Source organism: Macaca mulatta, chromosome 3 (genome assembly GCF_049350105.2).
Source record: "Macaca mulatta isolate MMU2019108-1 chromosome 3, T2T-MMU8v2.0, whole genome shotgun sequence".
NCBI lineage: Eukaryota > Metazoa > Chordata > Mammalia > Primates > Cercopithecidae > Macaca > Macaca mulatta.
This window is the reverse complement of record NC_133408.1, coordinates 179,089,606-179,110,916: the sequence shown is the minus strand read 5'-3', so window position 1 is coordinate 179,110,916 and position 21,311 is coordinate 179,089,606. Positions and strand designations below refer to the sequence as shown.

Below are 21,311 nucleotides of genomic sequence, written 5' to 3'. Positions count from 1 at the left end.
GCAATAAATAGTTTGTTTATTTATTTAGAGGCAGAGTTTCATTCTTGTAGCCCAGGCTGGAATGCAATGTCGTGTTCTCGGCTCACTGCAACCTCTGCCTCCTGGGTTCAAGCGATTCTCCTGCCTCAGCCTCCCAGGTAGCCAGGATTACAGGCGCCCGCCACCATGACCAGCTAAGTTTTTTGTATTTTTAGTAGAGACGGGGTTTTACCATGTTGGCCAGGCTGGTCTTGAACTACTGGCCTTAGGTGATCCACACGCCTTGGCCTTCGATCCCAAAGTGTGGGATTACAGGTGTGAGCCACTGCGCCCAGCCCCATACCAATAAATAGTAATGCTATAAAAGTATTCTATTAGTCTAAGAGTAGAACTTCTATAACCATGAACAAGCTGGAAATATTTTTTGGGTTACAGGGGCAAACTCTATGTTTTCAGGTAAAGCACAATAAATTTGTAATTAACCAAAAGCTCTTTTCCTCAAAGAGATATTATACTACCCCTCAGCCCAGTGGCAACTGCCTGCAGGTCAAGGCAGCAGTGCGCCATGAGCACATCACTACTCCAGCCTGGGCAACAGAGCGACACCCTGTCTCAAAAAAGAAAAAAAAAAAAAATTATGAGCAATGTCTGTTCTAGGTAGTAGGCAAGGAAATCGAGTCAGCATGTTGTGTATCTCTTGATCTAGTGTTCTGAGTAGGCAAAATTCAATCAGGCAAAAAAGGGGGAAGAGGGTTCCCTATTCCAACAAACTGATCTTTTTTTCCCCTAGTATAAGGAAGCAATGGCGAGGCATCACCAATACAACTGGATAGCTTCACAGGAGTTCCTACTCTAAATAATCATGTTCCATATTCTCTTAGGAGGGCAACTCAATACAGAAAATAAGACATGTTTGTTTAGGAAAGTGGAAAAAGAGGCTGAGGGAATAAGAAAGTGACTAAAAGGGAAAAACTTCAACTCAGAACACTAGTACTTGTGAAATTGGAGGCATACCCTCTGTGAAATAAAAAGCAGATGGGCTCCAAAAAATGGAAAGATTCGTTTTAAGATAGACATGAGAGGAATAAATAGGAAAGCCTGTATATGGAATGCTGATATTCTGCTTATCTGAGAAGCTATGTCCCAAGGATGGTCTTTTGACTCTCCCAGGACAGAAACAGTTGCTCCCTTTTACAGAAGAGTAAAATAAAAAAGAACAGCCTCAGTCACAAGAGAAGGACCTGATCACAGTTTGGGTTCACAGGTGGAAAGAAAAAGAAGAGTTGGTCAGATCCCTGACTATGGAATCTGGAACAGCTCTGACAAGTCATGGCTGCACTGTTCACTGAGTCTGGAGTTTTAAAGGGAACTAGGGAAAAGGAGCTGGTGTAGATAGAAAGCATTTGTCTGGCTGCCAGGCAGAAAGACTCCATCTGAAAATTCCTGGTTAAAATAACTAGGAACAGAAATGAGAAACTCCTCTGCCACTATACTAGCAGCAGACTATATGTTTTCTGAGTCTATTTTTAAGTACTCCAAAATAATAGACTGTAACAAATTACAAGCATTATCAGAAGCAATGATTCAACCAGCCCTTCTTCACATCTCATGAGAAACTATCTCCATTATGTATTTAAAAGATGGCAACTATAGTATTATAAATACTACTTTCCTTTTCCTTTTTTCCTTTTCCCGTTATTTCCCTTTTCCTTCTCTCTTTTTTTTTTTTTCTTTTTTTTTTGGAGACAGGGTCTCACTCTATCACCCAGGTTGGAGTGCAGTGGCACGAACACAGCTCACTGCAGGTTCAATCTCCCAGGCTTAATGAATCCTCCCACCTTAGCCTCCCGAGTAGCTGACATGATAGGTGTGCACCACCACACCTGGCTAATTTTTCTGTAGATTTTATAGAAATGGAGTTTCACTATATTCCCCAAGCTGTTCTCAAATTCCTCAGCTCAAGTGATCCTCCCACCCTGGCCTTCCAAAGTGTTGGGATTACAGGCATGAGCCACCATGCCTGGCCTTTCCTGTGTCTTTCTATAATATATGATGCTACTAAATCACTAAGAATAAGCAAATATTATTTTCACCAGAAAGGTGAAAATTTGCTATTTTCCCCATGATTACTTTTTGACCAGTTCTGCATCCAATTATATAGCTGATTCCTGGAAACAATGGTTAAAATTTAAGTCGAGAACAAGGTTTACAAGTTCGGTTTATTTGACCACAACCTTAGAACCTACTGCTTCATTAGTATCAAACTCTGAGTGCAAAATTATTGCTAAGTTAAATACAAAATTTGCTAATTTAAATACAATCTATATTATATATCCACCTTCACCTTATTCTCAATCTAACTGCTATCTCCTCTACATTATCTCTATCCTACCTCACAACCACAATTTCTTTACAAAACTGTACTTTCCATTTGACTATAAAAGTTTGTACAAATTATAATTAACCTCACTAGGTATCAATGGAATTACTATTCCCCAGTGTAAGTAATAAAAGTAGATGGAAAATCATGCCAAATCCATATATAAATGCTCTAACATTTCCCAGAAAGACACTTTCACATAAGGTGACATGAAGTACATTTAAGTCTAGCTAAATATCCAACCTCTACAGTGGTCACTTGCTCTGCCAGTTGTAACTATTGGAAGCTTTGATTATCCTAAGTGGTCCAGGAAAACCAATACATGCAGAAACATAATTTTGCTGAGAAACAAATGTGAATCACACATGCTGTAAGGCTTAAAGGGAAGAACTCATGCCCAAGACCTGCCAAACACCCAGTAGCTCAAAGGCCTATTACATTTTTTAATGAATCATTCTTAATTTTTTTTAAAGAAAATTACTTACTCCAGAAGAATATTATTCATATCCTGTGTAAAGAATTTTTTCCTTCCTTCTTCATCAAAAAGTTTGGCAGCCTAGAGAAACAAGAAAGATGGTCATAATTCAAAATAAGCGATTACTCTATTTTGTATTCTTAGGACACATGTTCAAAGGTTTTTTGGTTTTTGTTTTGTTTTATTTTTTGAGATAGGGCCTCACTATGTTGCCCAGGTTGGTATCAAACTCCTGAGCTCAAGCAATCCTCCCACCTTACAGTTTCCCAAGTAGCTGGGATTATAGGTATGTACCACTGTGCCCTGCTGCAATAAACAATTACTTTGAGATTAATATCTAATGAAAAAAAAAAAAGAAGTTCCTATCAGAACACCAAATGAGTTGTGATGAACAGACAGGCAAAGCCATTTGAGAGATTCAAGTTCAGCTGGGTACTGTGTAAGTTTCCTTCTGCTACTGTAACAAACTACAAACTTTTTGGCTTAAAACAAGAGAAATTTGGCCGGGCGCGGTGGCTCAAGCCTGTAATCCCAGCACTTTGGGAGGCCGAGACGGGCGGATCACGAGGTCAGGAGATCGAGACCATCCTGGCTAACACGGTGAAACCCCATCTCTACTAAAAAATACAAAAAACTAGCCGGGCGAGGTGGCGGGCGCCTGTAGTCCCAGCTACTCGGGAGACTGAGGCAGGAGAATGGCGTGAACCCGGGAGGCGGAGCTTGCAGTGAGCTGAGATCCGGCCACTGCACTCCAGCCTGGGCAACAGAGCGAGACTCCGTCTCAAAAAAAAAAAAAAAAAAAACAACAACAAAAAAAAAAAACAAGAGAAATTTATCCTTCCTCAGTCCAAAGTACAAAGTCAGTATCACTGGGCTGAAATCAAGGTGTCAGCAGGCCCATGGTCCCTCCAGAGGCTCTTAACCTTGATGGGAATTGATCTGTTTGTTTTTCATATTCTTAGGATCACAACTTTTACAGATTTTTAAAATATCGGCCGGGTGCAGTGGCCCACATCTGTAATCCCAGCACTTTGGGAGGCTGAAGCAGGAGATCAAGACCATCCTGGCTAACACAATGAAACCCCATCTCTACTAAAAATACAAAAAATTCGTCAGGTGTGGTGGCACGCGCCTGTAGTCCCAGCTACTTGGGAGGCTGAGGCAGGAATCACCTGAACCCGGGAGGCGGAGGTTGCAGGGAGGTGGAGGGTACAGAGAGCTGAGATCGCACCACTGCACTTCGTCTCAAAAAAAACAAACAAACAAAAATAGTGTAGGACAAAAAAAAAAGAAAAGGTCCAAATCGTGTGATCGACCCACACTGAAGCTGCAGACTTCTACGAGCAGACAAAAGAATCTGGCGCCATATCTAACTTGAATCCAAGAAGATAGATCTAGGACTCTGTCCTTAAGGAGTCACTGACATAATTATTAATAGAGTTAGCTACATTCCATGAGGATTGCTGACCAGGATACAGTCAATCATCCAGCTGAAATGTGTGGCTGGAGGCAGTGTGCTATGTTTTGGGAAAAAAAATAATCTTAGATATAGTCAACAACAACAAAAAAATCAGTAGAGTTGGTAATCTCTAAGAGGAAGTTAAAAAGTCAAACATGTAGTGAAAAAGTAATATGGAATCAATAGTACAACTGTTGAAATAAAGGATTTTTTAAAAGGTCATTTAACTGATGATTTGGTGAAGGCAAAAACAATATTTTTTAAAAAGTAATGTGAATAATAAATTAGTACCGCCTATTTTTAAATTCAATCACCATCACAGGTCATAAAAGGTATCAAACTGCAAATTAAGTTATAATGTCTCCATGATGTATCTATAGTACTTACCAAAGCCTAATGTGAATAAAAAATAGATTTCCTTTGAGTAAAAACATCTAGAAGAATTTCTGATAGAATTTTAAACTTTATAACCGCAAGACTTTTTATATGACCTAGCTATAGAAAATTAGATTTAGTCATCCAGTAGTTACACACGTATATAAACAAAAATGTCATACAACAATATTTTTGGAACCTACTTTTGATGTATTAGCACGTATTCCTATCCTTTTTTTTTTTTTTTTGAGATGGAGTCTTGCTCTGTTGCCCAGGCTGGAGTGCAATGGCAGGCTCAGCTCACCAAAACCTCTGCATCCCGGGTTCAAGCGATTCTCCTGCCTCAGCCTCCCAACTAGTTGGGATTACAGGCGCCTGCCACCATGCGGGGCTAATTTTTGTATTTTTAGTAGAGATGGGGTTTCACCATGTTGCCTAGGCTGGTCTCAAACTCCCGACCTCAGGTGATCTGCCCAACTCAGCCTCCCAAAGCGCTGGGATTACAGGTGTGAGCCACCGCACCTGGCCATTTTTATTTCATTTTTTAAATATGCTGGCCTTTACCTTCTATTGTGATTTCCAACCCATTGATAAGTCTCAATCCACAGTTCAAAAAACAAGATACTGTTTCCATATCTATTTACTAAAGAATAAGCTCCTTGAGGGTAGGGCTATGATTCACTTAACTTTGTATCCTTGGTATGCAGTTTGAGTGTTGAAATTCAGCATACATACCCTTCTCTTTGATATATATATACATACAATACATATAATTTATCTTTCTAAATTCACAAAATGAGGCAAATACTTTGGCTATCTTGTGTATTTTGATTATCCATAGGTTTATTAATTCTTGCTGTGATTTCCAAGGTAACAGAAAGGAGACAGAAAGGAGATGTCTCACTTTCTATACACGTTACTGCCTACCATGTGTCTGACTTCATGCTCATCACCATGTTTAACCTTAAAAACAGCCAAAAAAGATGGTGTTGCAGTCCCTATCTTATAAATAAGGAACTAACACACAGGACTGGTTCTTGCTAAATAAATGATAAGCCATTATTAATAATTACACCTTGAAAAACCTGAATTGCATCATTAGCACTTTTTAAAACCTAAAAGAAACTAAGATTATAGAGATGGGGCCACATGGGATAACAAAATACCTATGCCATCTACTCTAGAGTCAGGTGAATCCTATTTAATAATAAAAGAATCAACTCTATTGATGTTATCACTAAGATATTTCTATTTATTTATTTGGGTTTTTTTTCTTTTTTTGAGACGGAGTCTTGCTCTGTCACCCAGGCTGGAGTGTAGTGGCACAATCTCGGCTCACTGAAACCTCGACCTCCCAGGTTCAAGCAATTCTCTGCCTCAGCCTCCCAAGTAGCTGGCATTACAGGCACGCATCACCACGCCCACCTAATGTTTTTTTTGTATTTTTAGTAGAGACAGGGTTTCACCATATTGACCAGGCTAGTCTCAAACTCCTGACCTCAAGTGGTTCACCCGCCTTGGCCTCCCAAAGTGCTAGGATTACATGCATGTGCCATCACGCCCAGCCAGTTATTTCTATTTAAAAGAAAAGGTCTAGGCCGGGTGCGGTGGGTCATGCCTGTAATCCCAGCACTTTGGGAGGTCGAAGCAGGCAGTTCACCTGAGGTCAGGAATTCAAGACCAGCCTGGCCAACATGGTGAAACCCCATCTCTACTAAACATACAAAAATTAGCTGGGGGAGGTGGTGGGCGCCTGTAATACCAGATACTCAGGAGGCTGAGGCAGGAGAATCACTTGAACCCAGGAGGTGGAATTTGCAGTGAGCAGAGCACGCCACTGCACTCCAGCCTGGGCGATGGACCGAGGCTTCGTCTCAAAAAAAAGAAAGGTCTAAAAGGAAACATGGAAAATAAAAAGTTATAAAAATGTTGGGATTGTAGGTTATTATCTTTTAAAAAACAAAAGCAATTATATCAGTGTTATGTGGAAAATAAAAACAAACAAACAAAAGCATTAATTCTCATGTTTGTGCAGCAAATAAAAAGCAAGAGAATTATTACACTTACTACACGAAGGTCTTCAATACGTTTTTCAAGAAGTACAGGTAGACCCTCTGGGAGTGTAGGTACCACTTTGGGCATAACCTGAGAAGTGTAGGTTGGCTGGGTGGTGGTTCCATTTTCACCCCCCGATTCAGATAGGGGGCTACCGTCAGAAGCAGCATCCAGTAATCTGTCGAAGTCGAAATCATCTAGCATCTCTAGGGCATTTTCAGCTTCCTGAAACAGCTCATGTTCATTTGTGCTAACAAAAATAGGAAGGTCTGGATCAGTGCTGCTCAGATTTAAGTCCGGGACATCATTCCCCAGTGCTGCAGCAGCACATGGGGGTTTATTTAGAGAGGGGGTTGACAAGGTCACTGGGACTTTGGGGTTAGACTCCTTCTTTAATGCATCCTTCTCTTTCTGGAATTTTCTGATCATGGCAGCCAGAGAAAGAGAATCTTTATAACGTTTCTTCTTTTTTTCAGACTTGTGTGAATTTAGAGCCACAACTCTGTGAAGAAAAAAAATGATCAGTTAGGCTATGTGTGATTTTAAAGTGTCATATAAATAAGCAGGCACAGAATTAAAATAATCATTTGACAGGTGACAGAGCAGTTTTCTTAATTTCTTATTAACTTATACCATTACAATAGCATCTTCTTCAGAATAATCTGGAATGTCACCCATGAAAGGCAAATAGGTAAATGGCCATTATAGGGAAGAAAATGTGGAAACAGCTCAGTTTAGCTATTACTTCCTCCTAGAAATCTTTTCTAAATCCTATAGCTTAAAATGCTTCTATGTGCACTACAGAACCTAAAAGGTTATTAGCATCTTGAAGGCAGCCCCATGTTTCAGTCACTGTTATACAACCCAAACCCTACATCAGTGCCTCGTATACAGCAGGGTACTTAATAAATATTAGCTGAATACATGAATAAGTTATAAAGTTGAAAAACAACACATTCAATAAAAGGGATTACTTGTAGCCTACGTTCCCAAAGAAGTCTACTTGTAAATAATGAACATTTAAGACAACCATTAGTAATACATACATTTTTTCTCCTAATTTTTTAATGACTGTAATCCCAAGTTTTAGAGGGAGAGAAATACCCCCTACATCAACCTTATGGATATTGATAACCCAAAATTCAGATGCGCCTCCACTGCTAAGTAGAGTAAGAAAATTCGGCCTCTCGCAAGTGTCTTTCCCTTAGCTCTGTGAAAAAAGCCACAGAGAAGTCAAGGCAATTGGTAATTTTTGACTACATTATACAAATATTTTGTTCTTCTGATGTAAGGCTTCTGAGAAATTCTATTTCGTTTTTAGCAGCAATATCATTAATACTAGCTATATACTGGCTGTGTGCAGTGGCTCATGCCTGTAATCCCAGCACTTTGGGAGGCTGAGGCTAGTGAATCACTTGAGCCCAGGAGTTCAAGACCAGCCTAGGTAACACAGCGAAACACCATCTGTACAAAAATATAAAAATTAGCCAGGCATAGTGGTACATGCCTATAGTCCCAGCTACTCAGGTAGTTGAGGCAGGAGGATCCCTTGAACCCAGGAGATTGAGGCTGCAGTGAGCCATGATTGTGCCAGAAGACCCTGTCTCAAGGAGGGAAAAAAAAAAAGAACAGCTATATACAATCAATGAAAATTTTGGCTGCGTGCAGTGGGTGGCTCACGTCTGTAATCCCAGCACTTTGGGAGGCTGAGGGAGGCGGAATACCTGAAGTCAGGAGTTTGAGACCAGCCTGGCCAACATAGTGAAACCCTCATGTTTCACTACTAAAATATTCTCTACTAAAAATAGAAAAATTAGCTGGGAGTGATGGCATACACCTGTAATCCCAGCTACTTGGGAGACTGAGGCACAAGAATCGCTTGAACCCAGCAGACGGAAGTTGCGGTGAGCCTAGATTGGGCCACTGTATTCCAGCCTGGGTGATAGAATGAGAATCTGTCTCTAATCAATCAATCAATCAATCAATCAATCAAATAAAAATTTTAAATATTAGAACAACCATAAATTGTTCCCATATAGGCTACTGCTAATCCTCATTCCCCAGGCATCTTAGTTTTAGTACCAAAAGATTAGAACAGTTTTTTCAATGTTTATAACATCTTTTCAAACTGGTTCTTGTTGGTAAAAGTTATAATGAGCAAAATACTTAATGAATCAATCTATAAATTTCATCTAAAACACTCAGTCTCTAAGATTACAAGGCCTTCTACTTATGAACAAATACTACAGTAGTATTAAATATAAGTCACTAATATTTGTCAATAACATACTAAATTAGACTCAGCTAAGTTGAATTAGTTAATGGCAAGATATCTTTCTAAAGGGAGAGACAGTTATACTGTGACACCAGTTCCCTTCTTAGGTTTAACTGAACGTACCCCAGTTGTTTGGGTACTTTTTTCCTTGGCTTCTTCTCCTTTTCCCCTTCCTCTTTCCGCTTCCGCTTCTTCATCTCAATATCATCTTCTTTTATTCTGGGGACCTGCAAAATGGTAAAAGAATGATCATTTATGAAAGTATCAATGCTTTACTCTTTGATGTTAGCAATCCAGCATTAGCAGTGGTTTTTCTCAAATGTCAGTGTGCATTACAATCACTTGTTATAAATGCAGATCCTTGGGGTTCAAGAGCACTCTCACCTCCGGTTTCGATTCAGTTATCTGGGTTAGGACCTCATAATTTGCATTTTAAACAAGCATTCTGGTGATTCCGGTATAAGTAAGTCTTTGGACCACACTTCAAGAAACATTTATCTAAGGACACTCTATCTTTCCCAAAGACAATGTATACAAATTCTATAGAGTTTGTTACAAATGACATCTCAGGAAAGGTAACAGCTATTAGTCATTTCTATAGGAAGTCTTAACCCATCCGAGAAATATAACCTTCTCCCAGTAACAGTAAATTATTAGCCCACATTTGTAAAGAGTTTTTCAAAGAAAATATAATTCTATGATGTAAATACCAATTTTCCCGTATCTACATAATTTAATTTTAAAGCATGTAACTATATATCCATGACACAATGGTTTGTATTTTACTTTTCCTTACATTCACACTTGTGACACAAGTAACATTAAAAAAAATCCGAATAACTGAACATTCTCATTACTGTTGCAATGTTTGATAAACTCACTTTGGGTGGCTTGTGCTTTTGGTTGTCTGTAATATCATCTTCTTCAGTATCTGAAGCTTGGCGAAACTGTAGAGTGCCAGTGTTGATATAAAAGCCTCCATATTTTGTTGTTAGAGAAGCGGGAACTAATTCGTCATACTAGATTAAAAAAAAAAGTTTCAGCTATATCCTATTGTCTTTAACTCTATAAATGTCAAAGAAATTCATCCACCATGGCAGCATCTCCCTTAAATCCTAACTGCAACACAGACTGCAATGAGGATGTTTGTAAAATAAATTTAGAAAAAGTTACTATCTGGAATAAAAATTAGCTCTGATAATTTGGTATAAGAAAAAAACTTCTGAAATAATAAATTCTAAATATATCACCTGCTGAGAAAAATTTAAGGATCACTGCTACTATTCCTTTTTTTTTTTTTCCCACTGCTACTATTCTTAATGACAAATGGTTCTGATGAGAAATCAAGTTTAAAAAGATGACTAAGTGTCCAGATAAGGAGTAAATTTCATTTCCTACCATAAGGAGATTTTATAAAGAATAACAAAACTGGCTGGGCACGGTAGCTGGAGCCTATAATCCCAGCACTTTGGGAGGTGGAGGGAGGCAGATCACCTGGGGTCAGGAGTTCAAGACCAGCCTGGCCAACATGGTGAAACCCCGTCTCTACTAAAAATACCAAAAAGTAGCCGGGCGTACGCCTGTAATCCCAGCGACTTAGAAGGCTGAGACAGGAGAATCCCTTGAACCTGGGAGGTGGAGGTTGCAGTGTGCCAAGATTGCACCATTGCACAACAAGAGCAAAACTCAGTCTAAAAAAACAAAAAACAACACAACATTTTATTTAACAGAAACTTTTTTCTTCCTGTCTTAGCCATATGCTTTTAAGTGGAGAAAATTTTAAAAACATTTAATTTAGGCCGGGCATGTTGGCTCACGCCTGTAATCCCAGCACTTTGGGAGGCCAAGGCGGGCGGATCATGAGGTCAGGAGTTCAAGACCAGCCTGGCCAACATAGTGAAATCCCATCTCTACTAAAAACACAAAAAGAAAATTAGCCGGTGGGGTGGGGGTGCCTGTAGTCCGTGGGGTGGGGGTGCCTGTAGTCCCAGCTACTTGGGAGGCTGAGGCAGAAGAATCGCTTGAACCCGGGAGGTGGAGGTTGCAGTGAGCCGAGATCATACCACTGCACTCCAGACTGGGTGACACAGTGAGACTGTGTCTCAGAAATAAAAAGAGAAAGAAAGAAAAACAGCAAATACATTTTAGAAAAAGAATAGCACATATTTTAAAAGAAGAATAGCACAGAAAAACAACTGCCCTGTTCAGAAAGCACATACTTGAGGACCTAGAATGAGGAGGCACTTTGCTTGGAGAAAGGAACTCAATTTGTTTAAATCACACTTATGTCCCCAAAGGCTGGATCTTAAGGTTTACCATTACCTCACCTGATAAAGATGGGTAAAAAGCAAACATTAAGTGAAGAACAACTTAACTAATGAAGGTGTTCAAAGTAGGAAATAAAAAAGGAACTTATCTGATTGCAGAAAGATATCTGTTACCTGGGATCTCCAGACCTCTACTTCCGAGGTTCTTCACATTATCTAACTAGTCTTTAAGAAAGTCAGATTTTTAGGGAAACTTCTTTGCCATGGGCAAGGAATATACATACTCTATTAGTTACTGTAAGAATATTAAGGCTAACTATAAAAGCTGTAACTTTAACCTGTATCCTTTTCAATTATATGGAGAATGGAAAAAGGAAGAGGGTCCAGTTCAATTACACTGAATTAAAAAGAAATAAAATGATTGAAGAAAGGTAAAAGAAAAAAATGAACTACCTTCTTATTGCTCTACTTGATACACTACTAGAAAAATCTACTACAAAGAGCTACACTACTATAAAGATCTTGAAGAAAAGGGGCAGGACCATCTGCAAATAAAGAAGTGATGTGAGGAGTGAAGGATTAAAAGTGAAAAGACTGTAATAATTCTGAAAACTAACTGTGACAAGATAAAAACACCTGTACTCTTTGCCTACATTGTTCTGTACCATGTTTTATAATTTTCAATACTTCTTCATATAAATTATTTCATTTGGTCCTCATGATACCCTTGTGAGGTAAAAAAGGCAAATATTACTCCCACTTTAAAAGTGAAAGCCGGGTAAGTACCTTACCAAAGCAATTCTATACACGTTTATGGCAAAGTCAGTGGCTGCCTCCAACCCATCTACTATATCAAGCAGCTTCACGTGGGAGTGAAACATGTTCATCCCCAGGTATCCAGGGCAATTCTGATGTGCTCAAAGTCTGTTTTCTTATGCAGTATTCTGCTGAGCTTTTCCTATCCGAACACTCTTCAGGGGAATACACTCTTTATGAATACTTAGTTTAGCCATTTCAGTAGAATGTATTAAGAGGTAATACACTGAATTTAAGAATTCAAAGTCCTGGATTTCGATTCCTTGCCTATGACTAGCTACTATGACCCAGGGAAAATCACTTAACATCAATTTTGGACGGTTATAAAACAGGGACAATATTACTTCACAAAGTTCTAGTGAAATTTAAAAGAGATTATCTAAATAAATAAAGTGTGATTCATGCCTGGTATCATTAATAATAAATAAAACATTTTCTTTCAGCTCTTTTACAATTTGGTAGCATAAATATGAGACTAAAAATAATCTTCAAAAGCATTTATTTTCAGGTATTTATTTTTAGTAATTAGTGCATGATTCAGAATATATCAAAAATATGCCAACACGGAAAGCTTATTGGCAATACGATAAATAAAAAGAACAAGAATCATTTGGTTCGACCATAGTTGTTTTATGTCTGAATTATCTCATGAAAAAAAAAACAATATGTCAAGGGCAAAGATACTAAGTTATTTTGTAAGTCAAGCAACCTGCATTTCAGTTCAATTTCTTCTTATAAAACAGGAACCTATCTTGTTCAGAAACTAGTTGTATGACTAAACAATTTGTATCTACAAAATTTATCCTAACTTATTAATTAACAGTAGCTTTCAACTTTTCTTCACCACAATCCAAGTGGAAAATACATTACCCATCAAAATCTAGCACACACATACACACACAATAAAAACCGTATAGTCTACCAATGACGTACTAATTCCGATTCTATTTGAGTTCATTTTCTTTAAAAATACCAGTCATGTCCTTTAAGTTGATGTATAATCCAATTATGGGTTACAAAAGTCAGCATGAAAATATCCTAAATGCTACAAAAGGAGATATTGAAAATGCTATTTATAAAAGTTACATACTATATGATTTTCTCTATAAGACATTCTGGAAAAGGTAAAACTATGAGGACAGTTAAGACCAGTAGTTGCCAGTGATTAGGAGGGAAGGAGGAATAAATAGGCAGAGCACAGAAGATATTGAGGGAAGTGATACTATACTTCTGTGTGATACTACCATCGTAGATACATGTCATTATTCATTTGTCCAAACCCACAAAATATACAACCCCAAGAATGAACCCTAATGTGAACTATGGACTTTGGTGACAATGATGTGTCACAATTCGGGCTCATCAACTATAACAAATGTACTACTGTGGTACAGGATGCTGAGAGCGGGGAAGGTAGTGTATGCATGGGGGCAAGGTGTTCATGGAAGCTCTGTACTTTCTGCTCAGTTTTGCTATGACTCTAAAACTGCTCTAAGAAAATAAAGTTTATTAATTAAAAAAAGCTATTTAAGTGTGAGTACATGTGATGCCCATTTATATATGGCTAAGTTCCTTCTTGGGTTATTTAGAATTCAAAATGTACACATAATATTAACACTTCTACTGATGCTTTGCACTTGCTTCACGTTCTTCAGCTAGTTGACATTCATTACCTTATTTAAGCCTCAATAATTCTGTGAGGTAAGCAAGTCACAGCAGAGAAAACTGGGCAGTGCTGAAAGACTTGCTCCTGGCTACACAGCAAATTAGAAACTGAATTAAGATTATAATCTAGACTTCTTCACTGAGTTACAAATCAAGGTCAAGACTCTGGAAAAACATCCCATGCCCTGATTTATTGGTTGACAATCTTTTTTGTAATACAAAGCCCACTTTACTCCAAAGGGCGCTGGCAATATATTACTTCTACAGACCAGGCTGCCTAGTATGGTAAATAAGATCATGTCAGGACACCAGAAGCAACTTAGGAGTTTGACAGAGTATCCAATGTGCCTCAAGTTGGAGTCCTTACTGTCATTCTACTAACTTTATAAGTTCTGTCATCAACTTTATAAGCAAGCAGTGTAGCAACAGGAAAAAAGACATACTATATAATTTGTGGGGAGTGTAATAGTCACCTAGCATCACTTTCTGTATATCCTTAATTACTGCACATCGCAGAGGATATCATAATCCCAGGGATTAGATTAGTATATAAACAAGAATGGAAGAACATACACGTTCTCTACTGCAAAACATGACTTGCTGTCTTTCATTTGCTATGTGATCAAGGGGCTGCTACAGTCCTTAAATGCTCTCCTAAATTCCTCTTCCTTTTATAAGAGAAAGGGGATTCCAGGGGAAAAGCTGTAGGGCTCAATCAAAACAGACTGGTGATAAAGACTGGCATTCAATATACCATCCTGGTAATAAGGCATGGCAGCAATAAAGAATTAAATAGGTATTTGAGATGTCTGCCAGATTAATTTCAACCTAGTAGCACCAATATTTAAGACTGCATGGCTCTTATGTTGGAAGTCATTTTGAAACACACCTGCCCAAGTTTGGGAATATCAGTAAAAATCAAGATGCAAATATATGCCCTTTGACCAATAAATTCCACTGTTAGAAATTTACCCTACCCATATAAATGCACTCTCCAAATACCCTTCATACACATTTCCTTAAGTAGATAAAAGCATCCAGATGCTCAATTATTTGTACGTACATAAAACCAGAAACAATTTAGATGTACATCAAACAGGACTAGACAAATACACTATGTTCTTTAGGTACATTCGCTAACAGCCATTAGGATTATATCCATGTACTAATATGTATCACTGAAATTCTGAAATTTCTGGACAACTACACAAGAAGATTTTTAGTATTTACCTCTCAGGAGTGGGACCTTTGTGTACTTCACCTTCTACTTCATAATCACGTTGTACTTTATTGTTGTTTTACCATAAGCATGTTAATCTTATATTAAAAAAAAAAAAAAAACACTAAAATCTCTGTAGGCCTCACCTCCAGAAATCCTAATTCCTTAAGTCTGAGTTAAGATAAGTGTACTAATATTCTCATCCTTGATTGAGAATCATTAGCTTAACATAATGTTTTTCAGCATTTGATTTTCCTTTTTCCTTTTTAAAAACTTATTTTTGTTCTCAGTTTGAGCAAAGGGTGATGATGCAGTCAACGCTATAATTAGACATCTGAAAATGAGCAACTATTAGAGAATCCCAAGAGGTTCTTTCAGTAACTGGAAAGGAGCAGAGCATATGAAAATAAAGACATTGTACAGAGTCAGCAACCATGAGATTCACTGACCAAATCTAGCCCACCAGCTTGCAAGCTAGAAATGGATTTTACATTTTAAAAATTATTGGAAAAAAAAAACAAAAGAAATTAATATTTCATGACACATGAAAATGATATGAAATTTAAATTTCCCAGACCATAAGTCAAGTTTCACTGTAATGCAGCCACACTATTCTTTAGGTATTATCTATGGCTGCTCTCATGCTACAATGGTAAACTTGTGTAATTGTAACGGAAACCATAGGGTTCACAAAGTCTAAAATACTTATGTAGCCTTTTACAGAAAAAAGTTTCATAAAACTTGGTCTATTTTAACAGTGTAATAACAACTCACCATAGACAAACCCGAAATTACAAAATTCTCAATCTGCAGTATTCTTTAAAAAAAAAAAGGTAAAAAAATCTTTAAGTAGTGAACATGGCTTTTAAAAGCACAAATAAAAACATTCACTGCACTATTTAAGTTACTTTACCCTTGACTTCTACTATCCCATACAAACAATGAATCAGCTGCTATATTAAAGATACATTACTCACAGCCTCTGAGTTATCAATAAATGGATCTGTCTCATCATAGCCAAAGCCTATATCAATTAAATCTTGTAGCCGATCCTTCCGGTGTTTACGGGGTTTCCCACCCTGCAAAGAACAGACATGTTAGACTGATTCGGTACTCATGCTGTTTTCATCAAGTTTAAAAAGACCTGTTAGAAGAATTCAATTAATCTTTGTAGACAATCCCCCTCTCCAGGAGGTTTAAGACCTCCCACACCTTGAGTGCAAGTTGCACTTAGTGACCTGTTCCAACGAGTATGAAAAGGGGCAGGACAGAGGAACTTCACAGTAGAAACCCTGGCCAACACTCCCTCACTAGGTGGTCACAGTCAGCATCAACAGGGACACATCATACTGACCGCACACATCCACGATCTGTGACAAAAACTGCACTTCATCACCTCTGTGACCTTCTCAATAACCTATAACTCCAGCCTAACCCTGAGAAAACCATCAGACAAAACCAAATTCATGGACATTCTATGAAATGAGTTACCAGTGTTCTTCAAAGTTATCAAAATCATCAAAAACAAGGAAAATGTGAAAAACTGCCACAGTATAGATGAACCTAAGGGGAAATAATGACTAAGTGTAATATGGTAACCTGGCTGATTCAGGAACTGAAAAAAGACACTAGGGGAAAACTAGTAAAATCCAAATAAAATGTGGAGTTGAATGGTAGTGTGCCAATGTTGGCTCCTTAGCTGTAACAAATGTATAAATTGCAAGATGTCAACAACACTGCAAGATGTCAACACTGCAAGATGTCAACAACAGGGGAAAGTGGGTGAATGCTGTGTGGGAACTCTCTGTATTGTCTTTGCAACTTTCCTGTAAACCTAAAATTATGCTTAAAATTATTATTATTATTATTATTTTTAAAGACAGGGTCTTGATCTATTGCCCATGCTGCAGTGCAGTGGCATGATCATGGCTCACTGCATGTTTGTTTTTTGAGATAGGGTCTCACTCTGTCACCCAGGCTGGAGTGCAGTGGCATGATCATGGCTCACTGCAGCCTCAACCTCCTCGGTTCAAGTGAACCTCCTGCCTCAGCCTCCTAAGTGGGACTACAGGCGCATGCCATAAAGCCCTGCTAATTTTTAATTTTTTTTTGAAGTGCTGGGATTATAGGTGTGAGACACTAGGTCCAGCCTAAAAGTATTTGTTTTAATAATTAGAATTATACACACAGACATACAAGAAAATGAAAAATGAGTGCATGTAAAAACTGAAATGAGTATGTGAAATCTGAGTTAAGATCTATTATCTAGTTAACTGCATTACGCCAATGTCAATTTCCTAGTTTGGATAACTGTAGATATGTAAGATATTACTACTGGGAGAAGCTGGGTTCAAGGGGCACATGGGATTTCTCTGTAGTATATTTGCAACTTTTTGAGTCTATAATTCTTTTTTCTTTTTTTTGATACAGGGTCTGGGCCAGACACAGTGCCTCATGCCTGTAATCCCAGCACTTTGGGAAGTCAAGGCAGGGGGATCACTTGAGGCCAGGACTTTGAGACCAGCCTGGCCAAAATGGCTGAACCCCATCTATACTAAATATACAAAAATTAGTCAGGTGTGGTGGCATGCCCCTGTAATCACAGCTACTTGGGTGGCTGAGGCTCAAGAATCGCTTGAACTGGGGAGGCGGACGTTGGAGTGAACTGAGATGGCACCACTGCACTTCACCCTGGACAACAAAGCGAGACTCTGTCTCCAAAAGAAAAAAAATGACACAGGGTCTGGCTCTGTAGCCCAGACTACAGTGCCATGGTATGGTTATAGCTCACCTTGATCCCCTGGGCTCAAGCGATCCTCCTGCCTCATACTCCCAAGTAGCCAGGACTGCAGTCACAAGCTATGGTACCCATCTTAAATTTTCTAAGCATCTTCTAAGACTTCCCTGTCCCATGATTTTTTTGGTAGGGGAGGAGGGAAGAGGATGCTTGGAAAGAGAAGAGAAGGCCAGGTGCAGTGGCTCACACCTGTGATTTCAGCACTTTGGGAAGCCAAGGCAGGAGGATTCCAAGAGCCCAGGAGTTTGAGACTAGCCTAGGCAACATAATGAGACCTGTCTCTACAGAAAAAAAATTTTTTTTAATTAGCCAGGCATGGTGGCATGTGCCTGTGGTCCCTGCTACTTGAGAGGCTGAGGCAGGAGGAACCCAGAAGTTGAGGCTACAGTGAGCCAAGTTCATGCCACTGCACTCCATCCTGGGTGACAGAGCGAGACCCTATCTCAAAAAACAAAAGCAAAAACAAAATCAAGAAAACAATGAGTGCAAAGGATTCTGCCAACCAACATGCCACCACTAAGCCACAGTGAGCCTCATAGAGAGCATGAGATGCAAGATGTAAATCTCTAGTCACCTCCTTTGGTTTCAGCTCTCAAACCACACATCTCTCAATGAAAAGTGTGATTCTAATGCTTAAAGATGAGTAAGTTGTATGTAACATGGCCCTTAAATAAAAGCAAATTGCTTCGCCTTGTTTCAACGCAAAGAAACAGTGATCTGTTCCAGTGCTTGAGGGAAAAAAGTTATGCCAGACTTATGAAAGACATCTCCAACATGGTGTCATCACTTTACAAGTAACTTGCAAAGGCAATTCTGACTAGCTACTATTACATAGTGATGCTAAAAAAAACCTAACTCCCATATAAGCTGTGACTCCACTGTACGCTTTTCGGCGGACAAAACAACGCGATTACTACACCATCATCACCAAGAAAGACATTGTGGTGTGAAATATAAGTAATGGCTCCCATATTTTTAGATTTTACAAGTTAGGTAAAAGTTTCAAGTACAATCCTAGGAACCAACATAGGGTGGCAACATCTTGCTAAATAAGGCCACTGAGGGTATAATCCCAGAACAATGACAATCCTCAAGAAATACCAGCTGGCAACCTTAAACAACATGCATACATATATATATGTGTGTGTGTGTGTATATACACACACAGGTGTAATACATACATATACACATATATACATACAACATACCCGTGTGCTCAGATGCAAAATACATATTAGATTGTCCTTATTTTTCCCATTTGGGCAGGTCTGCAGACTGAGACCTTCACATTATGTTATAGAATTATGGTGAGAATCAGCATTCAGGAAAGGGAAAGAGAGAGGTTGGTAGGAGATAGTCTATTGAGAAAAAGTTACACACAAACAGTTAAGGACATGAGGGATGATTTCGCCCTAAAATGAGACAGAGAGGAAGAGATCTAAGAAATATATTAAAATCCACAGACAAAACTAATGAAGAGGCCTAGTCCTGCCACATACGAAATATTTTTAACGTTATGGGAGTTAAAATAGATGAGGCAGGAATATAAGAATAAAAAGATGGCCAGGTGCGGTGGCTCACGCCTGTAATCCCAGCACTTTGGGAGGCCCAGGCAGGTGGATCACAAGGTCAGGAGATCGAGACCATCCTGGCTAACACAGTGAAACCCTGTCTCTACTAAAAATACAAAAAATTAGCCAGGTGTGGTGGCGGGCGTCTGTAGTCCCGGTTACTTGGGAGGCTGAGGCAGGAGAATGGCCTGAACCCAGGAGGCAGAGCTTCGCGTCACTGCACTCCAGCCTGGGCGACAGAACGAGACTCCATCTCAAAAAAAAAAAAAAAAAAAAGAATAAAAAGATTAATGAACAGCATTTTTCAGAAACCTACCCTAGCATATAACAATTAAAGATGAAAAAGGCAGCATTACAACTCAATGGAAAATGATCAATAAATAAATGAGATTACAGTAAGTTATCGATTTCTTCCATCAAATTATAAATCTTTAAATTCTGAAAAGATGGAGAATAGAACTGCTCAAACACTGCTGATAAAGAGTGTACCAATAAAACCCTTTTCGAAAGCAATCTGAAAGCATCTGCCAAGAGACTTTGCAATACTCTTACATTTTCTTCTTCTGCTTTTTCTATGATTTCCAAATTTCCTATGAAGTATTACTGTTACAATAGAAATATGCTAAAATAATTTTAAAAACTCTTCATCTTATTTCACCCAGTGATTCTATATAGCTTATTTCAAACCATTACTTAGAGTCAAAAATATCTGTTAAGAACTTACGCCATAGAAAGCAATATGTTAAAATACCAGAAAGAATTTAAGTATGAAATGTCCTTGTCTTCTGGTAACTTAAAACAAGATAATCTATTAAACAAACTTACTGAGCACTTATACCATGTGCCAGCCTTCATGGATTTTATAGTTATACACAAGCAGTTAAGTACAGAGAGGGGAAGAGAAAGATTAAACAAACAACTACAGTAGTTATAAATGGTAGAAAGGAAAAAGGTTGAAAGGAGATCTTTTCAACAGAGGACCTAATCAAGGCTTCTTCCTAAGATAATCATACCCAGACAAGGACAAGTGGAGTTAAGCACTTGCGGAAGCCACCGAAGGCATCGGCACAAGGAAGCAACTGACAAGATCAGTGTTTAATAAAATCACTCTGACTACTGGTATGGGGAACTAACACAATTGGGGAATAAAACAGCTAGAAAGAAAAAAAAATGCTCAGATTTGCAAGAAATTCACAAGTTACTGGGGGCATAAAATATATACTTAAATACCAAGCTACCATTCACTGAATGCTAACCTTGCATCAGATCCTACACTAAGTACAACTATCTATTAGTTCACATTTGACAAATGAGAAAAACGAAGGCTCGGAAAGGACAAGTAACTTATCTAAGGTCACACAGAAAGTAGGCAAGCCAATCTTCAAACTCATGACTGCCTAACTCCAACAGGCCATTCTTTTAAAAATTCTATATGAGAAGTTATAGAACCTATAGGGTCATTTTTTAAGTTGAAAACACCTTAAACTCTAATAAAGCAAAACTGAAATTAGTGTTCCCACTGTCATCTGTCTCCAAATTAGCTTCTCCCACTTGACATTCCTATTTTGTTCATCCTATTTTTTCTGCCTTAAAACCATCATTGGCTAAAATTAAGAGTGATGACATCAAATGCTAACATGGACATGGAGCAATTGGTTCTCTCATACATCACTAGCAAGAATGCAAAATTATGTGGCTACTTTGGAAAATGCTTTGGTAGTTTCTTTTTTTTCTTTTAATGCCCTCTCTCAGCGAATCAGGTAGTTTCTTATTAAGCATACAGTTACCATTGGACCTAACAACCCCACTCTTACATGCGCCCAAGAGAAATGAAAATGTGTATTCACACACAGAGACTTGTACTCTCATGTTTACAGCAGCTTGATTCATGGCAGCCAAAAACTGGAAACAACCTGACGGTCATCATCTGATGGATGGATAAACAACTGTGGTACATAATCCACAGTAGGAATACAGT

The 21,311-nt window shown here is 38.5% G+C and overlaps 1 protein-coding gene across 13 annotated transcripts in view; it reads right to left on the bottom strand.

Annotated features, from left to right (window-relative positions):
- UBN2 (ubinuclein 2) overlaps positions 1 to 21,311 on the bottom strand; it is a 77,789-nt gene that overhangs the window by 39,494 nt on the left and 16,984 nt on the right. For 9 of the 13 annotated variants that reach the window (XR_013415641.1, XR_001443894.3, XR_013415638.1 and 6 more), the window contains exons 3-7: positions 15,943 to 16,044; positions 9,880 to 10,017; positions 9,122 to 9,225; positions 6,736 to 7,225; positions 2,845 to 2,915 (exon numbers count right to left, since the gene is read on the bottom strand). Coding sequence is in view for 7 of the 13 variants with exons in the window: in XM_001108123.5 (XP_001108123.2) it covers positions 2,845 to 2,915; positions 6,736 to 7,225; positions 9,122 to 9,225; positions 9,880 to 10,017; positions 15,943 to 16,044 (905 nt within the window). In the remaining 6 variants the exon portion in view is untranslated. The remainder of the gene's footprint in view (positions 1 to 2,844; positions 2,916 to 6,735; positions 7,226 to 9,121; positions 9,226 to 9,879; positions 10,018 to 15,942; positions 16,045 to 21,311) is intronic. The other 4 variants (XR_013415639.1, XR_013415640.1, XM_015135020.3 and 1 more) reach the window with 1 other exon arrangement.